Source organism: Barbatula barbatula (assembly GCF_947034865.1).
Source record: "Barbatula barbatula genome assembly, chromosome: 17".
Lineage (NCBI taxonomy): Eukaryota > Metazoa > Chordata > Actinopteri > Cypriniformes > Nemacheilidae > Barbatula > Barbatula barbatula.
Genome location: NC_136780.1, coordinates 12,541,573 through 12,560,101, shown reverse-complemented (window position 1 = coordinate 12,560,101; position 18,529 = coordinate 12,541,573). Strand labels below are relative to the sequence as shown.

At 38.4% G+C, this 18,529-nt stretch overlaps 3 protein-coding genes across 4 annotated transcripts; 1 reads left to right on the top strand and 2 right to left on the bottom strand.

Moving 5' to 3' along the window:
* Window positions 1–1,507: 1,507 nt before the first annotated feature.
* On the bottom strand, window positions 1,508–6,419 carry ptges3b (prostaglandin E synthase 3b (cytosolic)). The gene is made up of 8 exons (XM_079478585.1): window positions 6,254–6,419; window positions 4,026–4,139; window positions 3,876–3,945; window positions 3,681–3,779; window positions 3,430–3,519; window positions 3,186–3,242; window positions 3,052–3,076; window positions 1,508–2,666 (listed from the first exon to the last, which is right to left on the bottom strand). Coding segments are annotated over exons 1-8 (477 nt in total). The 5' UTR covers window positions 6,256–6,419; the 3' UTR covers window positions 1,508–2,646.
* Window positions 6,420–7,015: 596 nt separating this feature from the next.
* p4htma (prolyl 4-hydroxylase, transmembrane a) lies at window positions 7,016–18,247 on the top strand. 2 transcript variants are annotated; one of them, XM_079477984.1, is made up of 10 exons: window positions 7,016–7,291; window positions 7,391–7,882; window positions 8,984–9,065; window positions 14,883–15,061; window positions 15,468–15,558; window positions 16,072–16,237; window positions 16,589–16,774; window positions 16,891–16,981; window positions 17,139–17,244; window positions 17,336–18,247. In XM_079477984.1, the coding sequence occupies exons 2-10, from the start codon at window positions 7,520–7,522 to the stop codon at window positions 17,530–17,532; spliced, it is 1,461 nt and encodes a 486-aa protein (XP_079334110.1). In that variant the 5' UTR covers window positions 7,016–7,291; window positions 7,391–7,519; the 3' UTR covers window positions 17,533–18,247. The 2 variants fall into 2 exon arrangements, with proteins under 2 accessions (XP_079334110.1, XP_079334109.1); XM_079477983.1 differs by having other exon boundaries at window positions 7,016–7,882.
* LOC306906518 (secreted frizzled-related protein 5) lies at window positions 10,708–12,616 on the bottom strand (the record flags this gene model as incomplete). The annotated part of the gene is made up of 4 exons (XM_079477985.1): window positions 12,252–12,616; window positions 11,338–11,516; window positions 11,139–11,228; window positions 10,708–11,027 (listed from the first exon to the last, which is right to left on the bottom strand). Exons 1-4 carry the CDS (start codon window positions 12,548–12,550, stop codon window positions 10,708–10,710), a joined length of 888 nt encoding a protein of 295 aa, XP_079334111.1. The 5' UTR covers window positions 12,551–12,616.
* Window positions 18,248–18,529: the final 282 nt, after the last annotated feature.

Sequence of the window (18,529 nt, the reverse complement as noted above, 5' to 3'; positions counted from 1 at the left end):
ACTAGTTAACCACTGTGTAAATCATTGAGAATTATTATTTTTAATTTCACAAAAGAACCAATGATATTTGAAGTTGAATGACAACATAGTGCGCTTATGGCTTTGATTTAAATTTTCATAAATGAGATAAAAAATATATCTATACATTTATAAGTCGCTTTTGTCATTTAAGTCACTTTGGATAAATCTTTCCATGAATAAATGTAATAGTTTTAGGTATCTCGAACACACACAAAAAGATTCACTGTCCCATGAATCGTTTGAGTTATGATGGATGTGCTTTTTGGAGCTTCAACAATCTGGGACCTATGCATGGAAATAAAGTGACAGATATTTTTTATAAAAATCTTTGTGTTTGACTGAGGCAAGGAAGTCATCTGAGATGGAGTGAGAGAGGAAATTATGAAAGAATTTTCATACTTCGGTGAACTATTACTTGAAGTTCTAATTGGGATGAGCCTTAACATCCACTCCTGTCTCCTCCACTCCCCTTCCTCTGTTAGGCTTAGAGCTTAAACCAAGCTTCAGGGTTAAGCCCTCTTCAAGGACAGCAAGCCAAGTTAATTTACCATTAACTTTTAAAAATGAATGGCCCGGCAAACTGCAAATATCCACAAGCAAAAGGCCAAGACCAGATGATCATTGTAATTTATTTTCTGGCTCTGTGTTTTAGGTAGGCCTACTTTGGTGTGTAATTAATTACTCATCAAAGACTAAAATAATTGGTTTAATAATTGTCAGTTTCAAAGTTATTGGCTCATGCCTTAAATATGAAAGGTAAGAGGTAATAAAACTAAGAAGGTTTTTAAAAACTTTCATATTATTAATACACTGCATACATTTTGCATATGAAATTCCTGGAGCAGCCAATGCAATTGCAAATTAGAAACTAGCTCAACCTGTTGTGGCTTCTGTTTTAACAAATTTTCAAAATGTGTGCGGCAAGTCGCCACAAACTTGCGTTTTAGTAGAAGTTAATAGAAGGCCGTCCCAAACTGAAGCGCTTAAAACCAGCCACTTCAAAGGGCCTTTGGGAATGAAAAGTACAATTGATGGACACTTGTAGCAGCAACAATGTAAAAGAAACGTATACTTTATGTTGCGGGATTTAACCCGTCCGGCTTTAGGGCCCAGCGTAATGTTCGTCATTGGAGTCGAATACATACACTGCTTTCATGCTTTAGGAAATGACGGTCGGCTTTGCTTGTCGCTTTATGCAATTCATCGGATATCAGTCATTGTTTTGGGGGGAAATAAACGTATGATGTCCGTATAAATACCTGTTTATATTTTCACAGCAGATCATTCTAACGATAAATAACTGAAATCCCTCAGAAAGCGGTTTGATTGAGGTGAATGGTGTATTAATCTCTCGTGGCCCGAGCGCATGGACAGCTTGGAACGTTCAACGTCATAAGGTGTGTTCAGACGCGTGCTGCGCAGACCGGCCTGTCTGTGACATTAAGGGGGATCTCGCTAACGACAAACGCAATAAAATATAACCCAACAATATGACCATCTTTATATAAATAAAGCGTTAGCGTCCATACATTGGAAAAATACAAGTTGTTTGTGTAGCTTGCCTGTACTAAACGAGAGTAGTTTTTGTTAAATCTAAAATTTTAACTTAAAAGATTTGGCAAACAACTTTTACCACATGACTGCTTAACAGAGAAAATGAAAAGGCAAGCATTAAGCAGTTTATTAGAAATGTGTAGACAAAACCAAAAGCCTTAAAAACGTAAATAGGATTCAACCAGCAACGTGTACATACAGTATATAAAGAGCCCTGTCTAATATAGTTTTTTTTCTACTATTTTTTAAATGGTGCAAGACTTTTGGTCTTATTTTTGGACTGGATCACAAGCAAACAACTTCCATCTCACTCTTTTGTAGATACAGTTCAATACCCTCTATAATGCCAATACAATTGTAAAAAGATGACAGGGCTTTGTAAAGCTGGATGGTTAATGAAGAAGTGAGCCAAGGAAGTTGACTATATATACCACCCCACGTGATGCTATCTATGGCCTGTAAAACTCTTTTCAACTAGCTTAGGAGGATTAAAGTGACGCCAAAGAGATAAGCCATCACAAGAAATTGGTTTTCACAATTTCTGAAATCATTAATTTTTTTCACGTTTTAATCACAAGTTCATAAACTACACTCATTTTACAAGACAAAACTTCCATTACCATTCCAAGATCGAAAAGAGAAAAAAAAAGGTTTTAATTTTTTTTTAATTACAATGCCTTGCAATAAAAAAAGGAACTTTTCAATACATCTATTGCTTATCAGTTGAAAAATACGAATACAGTGCAGATTTTCAGAACAGTTTAAGTATACTTGACGTTTGTATTACAATGGATTAAAATTAAACAAACAAACAAAAAAGCCAGGACTGTTCATCAGGAGAGGGACAAAGAAGCTCTGTACATCAATATGCATATTAACTCCCAGCTGAAGGATGTCAACCTTCTGGAGTGCAGCCACTGAGTGGACAGAGGTGATGTTTATGAATCCACTGGTCTCATACGTAGACTACTGCTTTGCTCTTTTTAAGATCATGTACCATTTATGTGACAGCGTCCACTTTTCATTTTATTTCCCTCCCCTTGTCTGTCTATCCACAAGGTACCAGTCCCATTATTCTAGATCAGGCATTTCTGAAAGAGAAAAACAAATACCCATGCATAAATGGAATGCTTATAAATGGAATAATAAAGTAGGCCTATATAGCTTAAGTCCAAATGTTTCACAAAATAAGTTCAGTTATTTTTTACTTACATAAAATTTATGAAATATTGTTCAAAGTAACACGACTTGACAGCTATTATCAAATCTTGCAAAGTTCTAGCTACAGAGTTACAACGTTTAATCAGTTCATGTCACTAAAACTTTTACATTAAAATGTTGTAGTTTAGTCAAGTATTTTTTATAGCGGAGAGAATTCTATTAAACGTGTGTGGCATAGGTGCAACTTCTGACAAACGTTGGGTAAATTACTTCCAATGTCTCCCTACAGCTTAGACTAAAAAGAGAAAAACTTACTCTCATCATCGCTATCTACCGATTCCTAAAATGGAAGAAAAAATGTATTAGTCATTGCCATAATTGACGATTTTGAGGAGGATGAAATTATGTAGTCTAAGATATTAAATACATTTAGAAGCTATTAATCTTACATCATCTGCTCCATCTAGGTCAGGAATGTCATCCTCTCCTCCCATGTTGTTCATCATCTAAAAGCGACAAAGCAAATATTGATTAAAGACATACTCTATTGACACACTTCCATAAATACTTTAAAAGAGTAATTTTTGAAATCACACACAAACACTGGAGATTAAAAATACATCACTGTTTTACTATTTTGCTGTGTTTTTTCAAGTCATTGTTAAATAAATAATACATAAAAAATGAACTTACATCTGAAAAGCGATCATAGTTGCCCAAATCTTCATCGGATTCATCCTCCCAGTCTTTCCAGTTGTTGAAGTCAACACTAAGCCAGCTAAGCTGCAAATAAAACCACATGAGACAAATGGAACATCACTGCTAAAAATGATAATTTTCTTAATCTAGCACTCTGAAACCCGTTTTCAAAACCACAAAACGCTTCGGTTGCGTAAACATTGAAAATGTCGTCGTTTGTATAAACTCATCCTGATCTTACTTACTTTTGCTTTCTCTTTTGATATTCTCGGCCATGACTTCCCCGACTCTGCTTTCCGTAAAAAGCACACGACTGACCGGTCTGTGCGCCTGTGTTTGGAACTCTGAGGACGGGAAATAAAACGTAAAACACAAGATTGACATTGTGCATCCCACTAGGACTCATTTGAAACCTAATAGTAGCTGTGTGTTAAACTAACCTCTTGATCAATAGCTGCAAAGAGGTCAATTTCATTTGAGTGCTTAGTATTATCAGTTCCACTGAGACAACTGAAAAGAGAGAAGACAAACTTAGCACAACCACAAAACATTTAAGCAAGACTTACATGAAGATAAATTGTACAACATACCTGAAATACATTTTAGATTTTTCAAAGTTTACTGTAACATCTTTGCTGTCCTCCACCAGGAACTCGACGGAGACAAAGTCCCGTCGGTCGTACCACTTAGCGGTTGCCGGGTGCCTGATGAGTTAAATATTTGAGTTTATTGGTGTTAAAATGCAAAAAACAGCATTCCCAAGTATGCAAATATCAGGGGAGGTAAAGGAAAATCGTCTCCACATTACACAATAGGTACAACACGTCAGCGATAACGATAATTTGAACTATAGGCTACCAGAAATAATCCGCACCGATAGTTTTTCCTGGTTGCATTTGATCCAGACGAAGCAGGGAAAGCTCTACTGTAATACGCAGCTGGAGAGTTCTGAGTATAGTTTAAACCAGCGACCCCTAGAGGCGGAAACAAACCTGACAGCCTGTATGGTTTGGAGCTATACAGTTTACGGTTTGGAGACAGGAGACCACAGTATAAACACATCAAATGGGGCTTTTAAAGTTTCACAATGACAAGGTAGAGCCAGTTGCAGTAAACATGACATTAAAAAATAATTAATATATTAACTTTAACCCGAAATAGAAAACAGATGACAGAGACAGCCCGAACGACTAATGTTAATGACATTTGTTTTAATGTAAACAAACACGCATGTCAACACGACAGTACATTTCGTAAAATATTACAATGGATCTGTCATTCTGCTAGTTTGGTACCAAGATTGTTTTCAATTATCACATTTATTAGAAATTACCTACTTATAATTTTGTTTAAATAATACACTGGAGTTTATTATTTATTAATGTAGCTTATATTTATGTGCTTTACTTAAAAGTACAATACAGTTTAGTGGTTCAAGCAACGTGTTTATTGATATAATACACTTCATTGCTAATTTACTTTGTGTGTTTTCTTTATTATTTGAAATAAACCATTAAAGAAACTATTGGCGATTAATTGGTAGGGACTGACCACATTAGTTATCGGCAAAATCCAATATCGGTCGACATCTAAAAGGTAGATCCACAAAGAGCAGGTGGCACAGACATCTGTGACACACACACTTCCACCGACCACCTTTAAAAGTCCAGTCAGTGAAATCTAGCGGCAAGTTTGCGCATTGCAAGCAACCGCTCATTCCACCATCCCTTTCGAAACAATACGAGGGCCGACAGAACATGGCGAATTACATGCAAGGGGACCCACGGTGTATATAGATAGAAATAGCTCGTTCTAAGGTAATAAAAACATAACGCTTCATTGTCTAAGCGCTTTATACACATCTGAAGGCAGCTATGTATTATATTGCATTGCTATCAATAGATGGACCAAAAATTAAGACTGATGACTAAATGACTGTGTACATCCCCCCCCGTACTAAAACCCGAAAAAAAATCTATCGTCACCTAAACTTGTTTTCTGAGGATCAAGTTAGTAAACACTTCACTGTGGAATTACTTAATTCCAGATGATTACTGTTGTGAAAGCATCTGGGCACAAGCAGTTCTAATAAACTACTATGATCACGTGGTTTTCACCAATATAATCCGAGTCAGAAAAACGTGCGGCCATTGAAAGTAAATCAAACCTCTCTCTCTCTAAAAAAAAAAAGAACGGTCAGGGGTCACTGGTAAGGGTTTTACATCAAATGCATTTTGTAGCGTAGTGTGGCTACTGGATAAGTGTCATTGTACCTCATTCATTCTTTGCTGTATGTTTGGCCCTGCTGCACGTGCAGCGCGCGCCCAAGTTCACCTCGTTACACGTTCAAAACCATACACGAGCTGTTAGCCTCAATCACAATTCACTTTTACGTTAATAATGTTACCTGTTATTAACAACTTTTTACCCGAGGTGTCTGTGGTTATTAACGGACGTCAATAGGCAAATGGGCGACATATGCTAATACCGGTGAACAGGCTAGCTACGAGCCACTTTACAATACGATTTTACACATTTCAGCAAATATTACAGAATTCGGAACTTTAAGCGTTTACTAACCCTGCAGATGGTTTAATTGATTTAGTTGCATTATTAGTTTAACGATTAGCCAAAGAGTGAATGAGTCAAACGAGCAAAAATAGCTTGTGTTGGCTAACGTTAGCGAAAAGCTTCCCGGTCAACTCATCCTCCATTTCATTTCGTTACCAAGGTGTATTTCCCTGTCATTTCGTTACAAAGTTGTATTTATCTGCATTCAAATAATCATAATTTCGTGAAACCCCCCGCCTAAACTTACATGACTGTAGTTGACTTGGACACGAAACGAAGATGCTTCTGGTATATTCTCCCGGGTTCTGCTTGCTTTGCTCTGCTCTGGTGTCAGCCGGAGTACGCGTGGGCGGGACTTCAGGCCACGCCTACAGCGCGACGTGAACCTTTCTAGAGCTTCCGCCCGTTGGTAGAATAAAATAACAGTACCCCTTCATTACGTTGAAATATGTTATTTGTATAATACAGCACCAATTATGTATTACTAAGTTGTAAGTTTCCTGGTTAAAAATACACTTTCATACACTCATGTTTAAATGTTTTTGCACTTCTTAGCCTTTGTGTTTTTTACAGTAACATGGTAGTAACCATTTTTGGGCAGATTTGTATCATTTGTATTTACCAAGTTTTATAATATAAACACCACTAAAACACATTTGATAGCATATTCATTTCGATTTTACTTCAATACATAAATATAAGTACATATGTAAATAAAAAAATAGAGTTACTACAGTTAAGAGTTTTTGTAAGGATGTTTCATTTCAAGCATTCTTTTAATTTAAACATTTGTTACATTTTCTCATTGGTAACATGCGTACCAACGTTAAAAAATGTAAACGAAATTATATTAAATATTTTCACACAAAAAACGTTGAAATTTTTGACGATAATAATATCTAATTGATCTAGATTGTCGAAGTTTGTAAATACGTTTTATAAAAAGTCACATTTCCATGCGAAGAGCAAAAATCAACCGAAGTATCGTGCTTTTATTTTGAAGAAGTCTGCTGGACAAGCTCGTCAAAATCGCCGTCGACTGCTTCCGTGCTGCTAGTAGGGCGAATGACAGATGATTATAAACGTTGTTGTTTTTCTCCTTTGCTTATCGACATGTCACTTTCATAAAGGGAATCGTATTTTACAGTTCTTCGTAGATCACGGCGTTTGTTAGATTTATGTTTGGTTTGCTCGTTGTTGTGAGTCAGTTGACATTGCCCTAACGTTACATATTTTTCGCCGGATCAGCCTGAATCAACACATGATAGACCAGCATTTTGTGATGGTATAAGTGATAACTATTTGTTTATGCGCTTATTTTCTATAATATAATATAATAATTATTGTCATCGTGAGTGTTGTTCTCTATGATGCCCGTGAGCAGTTGTCAGCACAGGTAACCTCTGCTGCTGCTGGCTGTAGACCTGGAACTGATGATATGACCTGGAACATATGATCTTATGAAATGAGACACTAAATAAACAGGAGAGTCGTGAGTTGGCAGTTTTCTGCGATGGATGAGTATAAGAAGAATCTGTATGAGATCGGGGGTCAGACCTCAGATTATTTCCCCCCTCCTCCCCCTCCTCGTCTAGGTGCTCGGGAGCGAATAAACATACAGAAGAGCAGCGTCTGCTCCAGGGCTTACTTCGTGGTGGTGATGGCATTCTTTCACATATATATAATAAATATCATAGCTTTGCTGTTGTATGTGCACTACAATACCGGATCTGGGGAGACTTCTGGTGGAGAGCAAGATGTACCCATTGTGAAGAGCACTGCTGTCCCCAGACCCATAGCTCCTGATCACAAAAGCACATCACCAAACCTGAGCCCTGAAAACTCCTTCTTTCTGCCCCGTTTGGAGGGAATTAGGGTAGGATTGCTGTCACTTTTATCATGTATGTTCTTGTTTACACTCCTCATTGCTTTTTCATGTCTTTCCAAAACTTTGAATTCTCTCACCATATATTTCTCCCCATTTCATTCAAAACGTGTTTAGGACTGTTTCTTTAGAAGAACACTAAGGAAAATTATGAGAATGGGCTGAAATCAATATATATTGGGTTCTACAAAACCAAGTATGTCATTCAGTTTTGGAATGACATAGTAGTCATTTTGGGTGAACTATTCCTTCAAGTCAAATGTTTGATTTTACTGTTTAAAAGTTTTAATACATCAGTGATTAGAAATAGATATTAGACATATGAGAGTAAAATAATACTGTAGTGTTTAAAATCGATACCCGGACGGGATATTTAAGCAATGTTTGCTTTTTACATTAATTCATATTTCACATATTCAATAAAAGGGTCTGCTATCTTATGAAACATTTTGTCAAAGACCTTAACAGTAACTCAGTAAAGCATCAAAATATGAGAAGCATAGTACAAAAAAACACTAAACTTGAGGTATTTCAAGATATTTGTTTTACAAAAATATTTGCCAAAAGAGGAAACTACACTGTATTAGGAAAAATAGGTTTTATTTACATAAAAAAACATAGAAAAACAATAAGCTTGCAGAAAAGCATACCCTACGTCATTAGTATTTTGTCCTCCTGTCTTGTTTTTCACTATAGAAGTCATTCTTCTAGGCATTTACTCAATACGTTTTGTGTCTTGTCAAACTTTTGGCCAAACCTTTAATTTTCCCAAAGCTTATCTCCAGTTTACATTCCAGGCACAACTTCATAACATGAACACAAACTCTTCTGTACATTTTGTGCTTTAATTAACGGCGAGACATTAATTGTCCGAAGCTGACAGCACTTTTGACTGCTATACATGTTGAGATCTTTGCCTTCTTATAAAAACAAAGTTCAACAGTTTATTAAGCCATTACTATTTGATACTTCTGTGTGCTGTTTAGAAGTAAAGATTACCAATACATGTTAATAAAGAACAAGAAAGCCACCTGTTTTATAGAATTATTGATGTAAAAGTCTCATCAATGGCATTCTATATATTTTTCCCAGGTTGGTCATGTGCAGAGAGTTTCTCTTGTTCCTGACCGAACCCATAACATGCGTACCCTCAGTCTGAAGCCTCTGCTGTTTGGTGAGTTTCTCATTGCAATTTAGAAGATTGTTTTATGTATAACACAAAGCGGGTGTCAAAGAACACCTATATATGTATTTTAGAGGGTGTAAAGTTGTTTTATTACTTAATTACTGTTATGTATTACCATTTGCAGCCCGAAATGGACACATAGACTCCATTTTCACAATCAGTCGTAATGGTTTATTGTCTTATAGTGAAAAAATATATGGAACATAGGGGTGTGCGATATTCACAACAATTATTTCTAGAAAATATTCATTGGGATTTTACGATAACAATGATAGTTCACCCTTAAATGAAAATTCTGTTATCTTTTACTCACACTTATGTTATTTAATACCTTTATAAATTACTTTGTACGGATGAACACAGAGAAATACATTTGGAGGAATGTTAGTAATTTTCAGTTCTACCTTAGTAGGAAGAATTAAATGGTAGTCAATGGTGCCCCATAACTCTTTGTTTTCCTAAATTCTTCAAAATATGTCACTATCTGATCCACAGAACAAAAAAATACAATATTCTTTTCCTACTATGGTAGTGGATGATGTCCCAGAACTGAATATTGCTAACATTCTTCCACATATCTTTCTCTGTGTTCATTGGAACAAAGAAATGTATACAGGCTTGAAACTACCTGAGGGCGAATAAATGATGACAGATTTTTTTATTTTTGGATGAATTATCCCTTCAAATTGAATTATTCAAGAGGAGCACATCACTGGTTTACGATGAAATGTGCAGCATACAAGCAAGAAAGCACACTGGAATAGAAAAGTAGCCTACCAAAAGCAAACTTGTGTGGGATGCTTACGTTTCAGATTAAGTTGTTTTTGCTCTTTTGTGTAGAACTGTTTTTAAAACAAAGTCAAACTGTCTGCGGACGTCCGCACACACTGAAATGCGTACAACAGCCCATTCGGGAGAAAATGTAAAGAGCCCAGTAGGTGGCAATACACACACAGAAAGTTTGCAGTGTGCAGTTGACGAAGAAGAGCAACACAAAAGCTACACGCCGAAGCGGAGGAGCCAAAACGCTAAAACAAAGAGTTTGAGTACAATGTAGAACAAATTCGACAAGCGTTTGTGTGTGGAGATTCAAAAATATCCGCCTTTAATATTAATATTCAAGCTTTATAGAGTATAAATATGTGTTCAGGGCGGCTAATTGTTAGCTCTGTCGTCTGCAATGGTGGAGCTACACTTCTTCTTTCATTAATTTGGAGGGGCTTGTGAATAACTCAGCTCAGTGCTGCCCATTTATGGTCTGGTGGAATAAACATACTCATTTGTACTGCGTGTGTGTCGAAATCGTCCATATGTATTCGCATGAAGCTGTGCGGACGCATTTGTGCATTAGGCGGAAGCGGAAAGTCAAGTATACTTGCACCTTTAATTGCTAAAAGCGCTGTGAATGGGCACACGCAGTGCTAGACTAAAGTATCTGTGAACGCCGAGTGCTGTTTTTAGTGGAGCTTAAAAATTGTGTGACATACTCGATAATCTAATTTTGCACATTGTTAAAACAACATCTGCGATATTATCGCCCACAATATATCTCGCACACCCCTAATAGAACAGGTACTTTCTATTATTTACAAAGCTCAGCAGACATTTTGACCTTCACAAAATTCCCACTTTATCCTCTACACCGGTGGCTTTTCCATTTGCGGGCGGCCTGGTTGATGTGACGCTGGCGTTTTCCCCAGCTAAAGGCTTTGGTGACCAGCAGTCTCCTGCCAATCACATTGCCCGTTAACAGGAAGGTTCCCCCGTGAGGATGGTGGCGGGTCAGGTTGCCCACACATGTGGCGTCTCTCTCCAGCCATAGAGTCAGACGACTCCTCATTTCCCCTCCCAGCAGTGGACCATGCTTCAGAACTTCAACCCGAGAACCCAGCGAGAACATGGTCAGGACAGAATTGCTGGAGTTCAGTTTAGATAAACGCACCTTGACCACTATAAGAGAAATGAGAAGACCATGGTTAGTAAAGAAAGAAAGGATTTAGTTTGTATTGCTTATGAAACAAATAACAGACATGGCGATCTATGGAAACTGAAAATCTTTACCAAAGTTGCTTTTGCAGAAAAGATCCAGCATGTTTTTGGATGATGTAGCTTCCTCTAACTCGCAGTCTGTGCAGCTAGCACGTGGCACCACTAAAAGACACGAAAACATCAGTCTGAGTAAGACAAAAAACAACTTCCAGATTGTGTGTGATCTAAAATCGCTCACTTGTGAATGGTATAAATAGAAACCATTGTTTACCTCTTCCTTCATTGTTTGTGCCATTTTGCATACTCGCAACTGAAGAAATGCACATCATATGATCTTTGGGAAACTGGTCACATTGCAGGATTCTAGGCCAGGGGTAACCATAGCAACTCATGATGGGGGCACAGCTGTCCCGTACTGACTCACACAAACTTCTACATGGTGAAATGATCCTGGAGGACAAAGAGAGTTTTTGCGTTTATGTTTGAGTTACTAGCAGATGCTTTTATCCAACACAGAGTACATTCACGATGTAGGTGTTGCAATGCCAAAACATGTTTTCTACATATTTTATGGCCATTTCGTTCTAGTTTCTGTTGAATTCCAAACCTCAGGAAAGACATGAACTCACCCAACTGCAATGTGAAAGAATGCCAAGATGAAAACTAAAAATAAATCAGGTTATTCCATCAATGATACTTTTTTTTTAATATAACTTTTCAAGAATACATTTAAAGTCATGGATTTTAAAATGAAAATTAACTTGTTTTCTTTGCCGTATTCGTGATGCATTTTGACCATCTTGTGAAAATACATGCAAATAAAAGAACAAGATGTCAGTAGTTCACAGAATGAAACAAAAAAGTTTTCACCTAAAAACATACCTATAAATGTTAAATTCAGAAACCTAAAAATAATGTTGGAATGTCTCCAGAGATGTATATAATACTCTAAACTCACCAAAGCAACGAACATTTAAAATCAAGTTTTAGTTTTGTTAAGAAAATAACATTGTCTTTGAAGCTAACTTTACAAAACAGTCCTGTAAATCAAGAAAGCCACAAATTCAGTGGGTCTAAACTGACTGAAAGTGTGCATCCTCAAGCCTCAGTATCATCACTTTGCATCACTGGTCATTGTACCTGCAAACCAAAGAGACAGTGTGTCCATTGTCAAAGCCGTCTTACCTCTCAAGGCACACGGGAGAGAAGAGCGAGCAGAGGAAGATGCGGGCGTGCGGGTGGCACTCTCGGGCGAGGAGTGGCAGCCAGCTGGTGCTCTGCTGGACAGCTTCTGCTGGCGATTCGTGTCCCAGCAAGTTGGGCAATCTCATGGTGTTGTAGCCCAGACCCTGGCATAAAGCCATGTTGGTAGGAATAGGCACACAACGAGAAGAGCCTGTGAGGATATCCCAGTGTCCATTGGGCAGGGCATAGATGCCCGAGCCAAGCACGAGCAGCAGTAGAGTGGGCACTGGACGGGTCATAGTCCAAATTGACTGCAGAGGATGGATGAGCTGAAGATTCTGTGTAAGGTACAGTGTAGTGCAGAAGGTCAGTAATATAGGTGTCTTTATACTCCATTGTCTGAGGCCCAACTGGCAAAGGGCGGGTCTTCGCAGGACGTTAAACTGGATTGGTTAGGGAGTGTTTGTGTATGCGTGACCGGTTCTTCCTTTATTCTGTAGATGCTGAATGGTGAGATTTTGATAGATGGATAGATAGATAGATAGATAGACAGATAGATAGATAGATAGATAGATAGATGGATAGATGGATAGATGGATAGATGGATGGAAAGACTTTACATGGCACTCGAAGTGTAAAGTTGATTGGCTGTGACAGAGGTGTGTGAAAGGAAGTGTATACGTGTGAGAGTCCCGGTGTGCTGTCTGTGCGTGTGTGATGCTCAAGAGTTATTCTTCCCCTGCTGGGAGCACTTCACATTCTCTGACCCAAAAATGGTCCTCACTTCCTCTCCACTTCATTCCCAGGACCCCCATCCTCTTGGCCAAACCATGCGAAATAACGTGCATGCATATCTGTGCACATATATTAAAACGTCATCTGCATTTGAATGACAGAACAATAATAGTGATTGATAACTCTGAAACCTGTATACAGAAATGAAAGTCATTCATTACTCTCACCCATCCCAGAGACAATGGCCTCCACCAGAACACATCATGGGACAGTCTCATTAACACTCTCAATGGGCCAGGCAATACCATGACACCCAAAATGGGGGGATGGGCAGAATAAATTCATATATTTAGAAATGAATGGCACTAAAATCACATATGAAGAGACACATGTCCCTTACTTAAAGATTTCAACAAACTGTATTATTATAAAATGCTATTATAAAATGTATTTGAAAACAGACTTGTATTGTAAAAATGTAATTGCATTAAAGGTAAATAGTTTACCCAAAAATGAAAATTCGGTTGTAATTGACTCACCCTAAAGTCATTTCGAACCTGTTTGACTTACTTTCTTCTGCCGAACACAAAAGTTGGTAACAGAACAACGGTGGTACCTATTGACGTGGTTGCGTTGGTTTTGTGTCTATACAATAGAAGTCAATGGGTACCGGCCATGTTCTAATACCAACATTCCTCAAAATATCTTCTTTTGTGTTCTGCAGAAAAAAGAAAGCCATACAAGTTTGAAAGGACAAGAGAGTGAATAAATGATGACAATATTTTCATTTTTGGGTCACTTTAAAACTGCAATTCATAATGTTTTCGCTAACAATGAATAAGATATGTCAGTAAGAGAGGACACAAAAATCAGTGATGATTTATGAGTTTAGCTGTTGTGTACTATTTTGTATGAAAGGTCAGTTTGACATCATTTTACTTCACCAAGGTAAAGATATGTAAAGTAACCTGCCATTTTTTATGTGTCAATTATAAATCAATCCCCTACATCAGTTACTCAAAAGCTATGGCAAACGGCTAAGAAATGTCGCCTTTTTTCCTGAAACCACCTGGTTTGACATTTTGTTCCATAATCGTCTATTCTTTCTCAAGTGTGTCTAAACACTTGTTGGGGTCCCCTGCACTGTATTCCGCAACATTTTATGTTCACATTGACATGGGAATGATGGTTCTCACCAAATGAGAACTGATTACATTAACAGCCATTTGCGGTAAACTCCCTTAGTGACAGGTCTGTTGATTAGCCCTTCATAGTGTGACTGTGATCCTTTAATCTCAGTCTAATCTCATAATGTTCTCACTAGATGACATTCTCTGTCTGCCTTTCACTCTTGCAGACACTTAGCGCTACAATAGATCAAACAGAAGTACTCTGAAATCATGTCAGCTTTTAAGACCCTCTTAACACATTGTTAAAAACTGCTGGGATCCTCTCTTGATACCCAGGAACTGTTAAGAAGATCTCAGTGCAAATATACATAGAAGTGCTTGTGTTTGTTGGACTTTTACATCTTATTACCGGTTTTTTTTTAACCTTCAGTAGTTTAAGTGGCGCTTGTTAAGCTTTGTAACACTATTACTACTGCTAATGTTACGGTAAAACTGCAGTTTGACCATGGTCAATTTGTGGTTCCTGTAGTTTCCTACAAATAGAATAGTTACTATATGGTCACTGCAGTATACCCATGGTTTATTTTTGTTAGAGTTACACTGTCAAAAAGTAATTGTTTTTGCTGAACAAACCATACCTACCGCAGTAAATTTTTATTTCATCACTGATTCTGAAGACTGCTGTCTGTTTTTTGTCAAATAAATCAGACAAATCGGACTTTTGACACTGCATGTCGGTTGATGTGGACATGTTTGTGTACTTCAGAGATCCCGGGGTTCCTGAGGGTGGAGGAGAGCAATGTGGTGATGCAGCTGGCCCAGCTGAAGGGTCTGACCCACAGCTCTCTCCTCACAGTTCCTGATAGTCAAGAGGAGCAACTCACCCAAGATGAGCTCTTCAGTCTGCTAGATCTCAACCAGGATGGTCTCCTGCAAAGGGAAGAGGTCAGTCCCACAGAGAACCGTGCATTCTACATGTTCTATTACAATGAGAATGTTGACGCATTACCTCATGTCATTGAAAACCTGTATGCGACTCTTTTTTCACAAAAGAAGATATTTTGAAGAATGTCTCAGTGGTTTTGTGTCCCTACAAAGGAAGTCAGTAGTGGGTCAATGTGGTTTTGTTACCAACGTTCTTCAAAATATCGGCTTGTGTGTTCTGCAGAATAAAGAAAGTCATACATACAAAATATCGTTTTACGCTGAGAGCGCATGGTTTGAGCTGGAGCAAAATCTTAATTTCACGCACGTTAATTCTCGCAAACCTTTTGTCCGTCACCAATGCAGTTAAAGAGACAATAATAAAACGAATATTCCCAGAATTAAAAGCATCTGTGTACTGCCACAGATTCTGAGTCTCTCTCACTCGACCGATGGATCTTGGCTGAGCTCATACGATTTACGAAAAATCCACACCGGGCTTGAGACCAGCCCTTCTGGTAAGTAAAGTGCTTGTGCGTGAATAGTCGCTCTGCTACAATGACATGGCATGCAGTGTTTTCTCACCCCTTCCCGATGGATCCTATGGTCACTCATTAAAATCTCATTAATATGAGGGTTACATACAGAGGCGGTGAGGTAGAGCCCCCTCTTCCGGTGCCCCTGCTCTATTGTCCGGATAGCTTCCCGCTGGGGTTTGGTTCCGGAGGGGAAAGAGTGAGCATCCACTGTCCCGTGATTAACAGAGAAGATGAGAAATGCTATTGTTATTCCAGCCTTGTTAATTGTAATGATGCTAATATTTTACTAGAAGTATTTTTTATAGCAAGTCGGACTATTACTGTCACTCAGGCGTAATAGTAATTGACTTGGAGGGGAAGCAACCACTTAGCATACAAACTGATGCATGTACAATAAAGTGCTTTTCTTCTTCACATATTTCTGAAGATCTGATATTGTTACTGCATGGCCATAGTTGATTTTACACAGGCTCTTGTCTGACGTGTCTGCAGGAGTTTTGTCGCTGCAGGAGTTTAAGCGTGTCAGTGGTGGAGTGTTTCAGTATGGCAGGGCAGGTCAAGGATTGGACGGCCACACCAAGGTCAGGCAGAAAAGCACCAACACGAGACTGTACCTCGGCGAAGGCACACACCACCTGCTCAAGAGCATTAGAAACAGGTAATGTAAACTCCAATCTCGTATGGCTTTCACACTTTTTGGAACACAAAAGAAGATATTTTGAGAAGAACGATGGTAACCTAACAACATTGGCTCCCATTGACTTCCATTGTATGAATGCAGAACCATTGAGACGTTCCTCAAAATGTCTTTTATGCTCCACAGAAGAAAGAGTCATATACATTTTTGGAACGGCATGAGGGTGAATGAATACAGACAGAATGTTTATTTGTGGGTGAACTATCGCTTTACTCGAGTTTACTGTATGGAGATCCTCCTTGTGTTAAATCTACTGCACATTAGTTTACACAAAACTCGGCTACATGGTCTGTGTGGTTATGTCTTTTACAGGGTGACCCGCATAACACGACTACCGTCCTCATTGGTTGATCTCAGCGAGCCGATGGAAGTGGTCCGTTTTGAGCATGGCGGGTTTAGCCACGCCCATCATGACAGCAGCCCCGCCAACCCAAACAGCAGCTGTGCTCATACACACCTGGCGGCAAATAACTCCGCCTCCAACCAGGTCGCATGCAGGTACATTTTTGTAAATAATTACAAAATTGAAATGTATTTTGAGTGACCGAAATGTATTATATCACTAAAAGCGTGTAGTTTGTTTCATCATCAATAGCAGTTCTGTGTCTTCATAGGTATTTAACAGTCTTGCTGTTTCTCAACTCGGTGGATGGAGGCGGAGAGACCAGCTTTCCTGTAGCTGACAACAGGACGTACGAGGAGGAGGTGAGCCATTTCCTGTTGCTATGGAAACAGAGGGTGGTGAGCCCGTTCCCGTAGCAACCACGCAGCATCAGGAAAAGGGTCTTGATGGTTAAGGCACTGAGACGTTATCAAAGTGCTTTGTAGCTTTGCTTGAAATCTGAATGTGTGTGTATTTCAGGTGTTGGGGGATCTCTCTCAGCAGTACTGTGACAAAGGCAATCTGAAGGTCAAACCTGTGGCTGGCACCGCCCTGCTGTGGTACAACCACCTCTCCGATGGCAATGGTGACGGTCAACCCTTTCATCACATTCCTTCTTTATCGAGAATAGCATATGGACCTGGAATAACATGGTCATTGCTGTTTATATCTGTCAGGTTGGGTTGGGGAGTTGGATGAATTCTCTCTCCACGGTGACTGTTCGGTCACCCGGGGCTTCAAATGGATGGCAAGCGTGTGGGTGAACATCGACCCTGATCAGCGACGTCAGGAGCGCTACCAGCGGATGGTTTTATGGCATCCAGATGAACAAATCAAGAGCTTGGAGCATGACAACCTCCACCAAGATCTCTGAATTAGCCATCGAGTTAGAGGTTTTCATTAAGCAAGACCTCTTGTCCAGCCTTAGCTGGTTCAGTACATTTATGTTTGCATTTACATTTAGGCATTAAGCGGACGCTTTTATCCAAAGCGACTTACAATAGTGAGCAGAACAATGAAGCGATTCATCGTAAGAAGGCAATAATACAACATTAGACCATACCTGTTGAGGGAGAAATGTTTTTTTTAAGGGAAAGGCATTAAAGATGTTCCTGTCAGATATTCACAGAGAAGATTTTTAGCTGTTTTTTATGTTGTGAGGGATGAGGTTGACCAAATTTGAATTTGTAAGAGATACTTCTGCAAGCATCACCTTTTATTGCTAGTGTCACATATCATTTAATATTCATGACTTGAACAGGGAAGTTCACATTTACTGATTTAATGAAGTGGTATCGCACAATTTATGTACAATACACTATTTATGAAAGACTTTATTTATTCAATGTTGCATATTTATTGAAGTCGTTATTTATTTGACATTTTGCTATTTATTTATTTATATTATATGTGGTACATTTAAGTACGTTCAAGTAGTCATTATGTAGTCACAATGTGTGTCTATCTCAGGTTATGCACAGATTGTCTTTGCATTGTAATAACGTTTTTGAAGATTTTTCATATATGATCATATAATTCATAAAAAGGTGATAATTTATTAAAAACAAGAAATAAATTCATAACTACTGAATACGGTTTGTGGTGTTTTTTGTTATTAGGTAAATGTTATTTTCTGTTACCCTGACCCGCACTTGCAAGCGTCTTCCACAAGATGACGCAATAGCAGTTTAAATTGTCAATAATAAAGGTTTCTTATAAAATAGTTCATTCTAATGTATTACAAGCAAAACACATTTGTAAGCATGCGACTCTAGAGAAAACAAAATAAAACAGTTGCTTGCTTAACAGCTTGCAATATATCAAATGCTTAAAAAAGGAAAACCAACAAATGATTAATGTGTTTATTCATT

What these genes read in the sequence shown, in the direction of transcription:
- ptges3b (XM_079478585.1), bottom strand. An exon ending in AAATCTAAAATGTATTTCAG is followed by an intron (nt 3,946 to 4,025) that starts GTATGTTGTACA and finishes CTCTCTTTTCAG; the next exon opens with TTGTCTCAGTGGAACTGATA. An exon ending in ACTATGATCGCTTTTCAGAT is followed by an intron (nt 3,243 to 3,429) that starts GTAAGTTCATTT and finishes TGTCGCTTTTAG; the next exon opens with ATGATGAACAACATGGGAGG.
- p4htma (XM_079477984.1), top strand. Translation starts at nt 7,520, where the DNA reads ATGGATGAGTATAAGAAGAATCTGTATGAGATCGGGGGTCAGACCTCA. An exon ending in CCCGTTTGGAGGGAATTAGG is followed by an intron (nt 7,883 to 8,983) that starts GTAGGATTGCTG and finishes TATTTTTCCCAG; the next exon opens with GTTGGTCATGTGCAGAGAGT. An exon ending in TCCAACCAGGTCGCATGCAG is followed by an intron (nt 16,775 to 16,890) that starts GTACATTTTTGT and finishes GTGTCTTCATAG; the next exon opens with GTATTTAACAGTCTTGCTGT.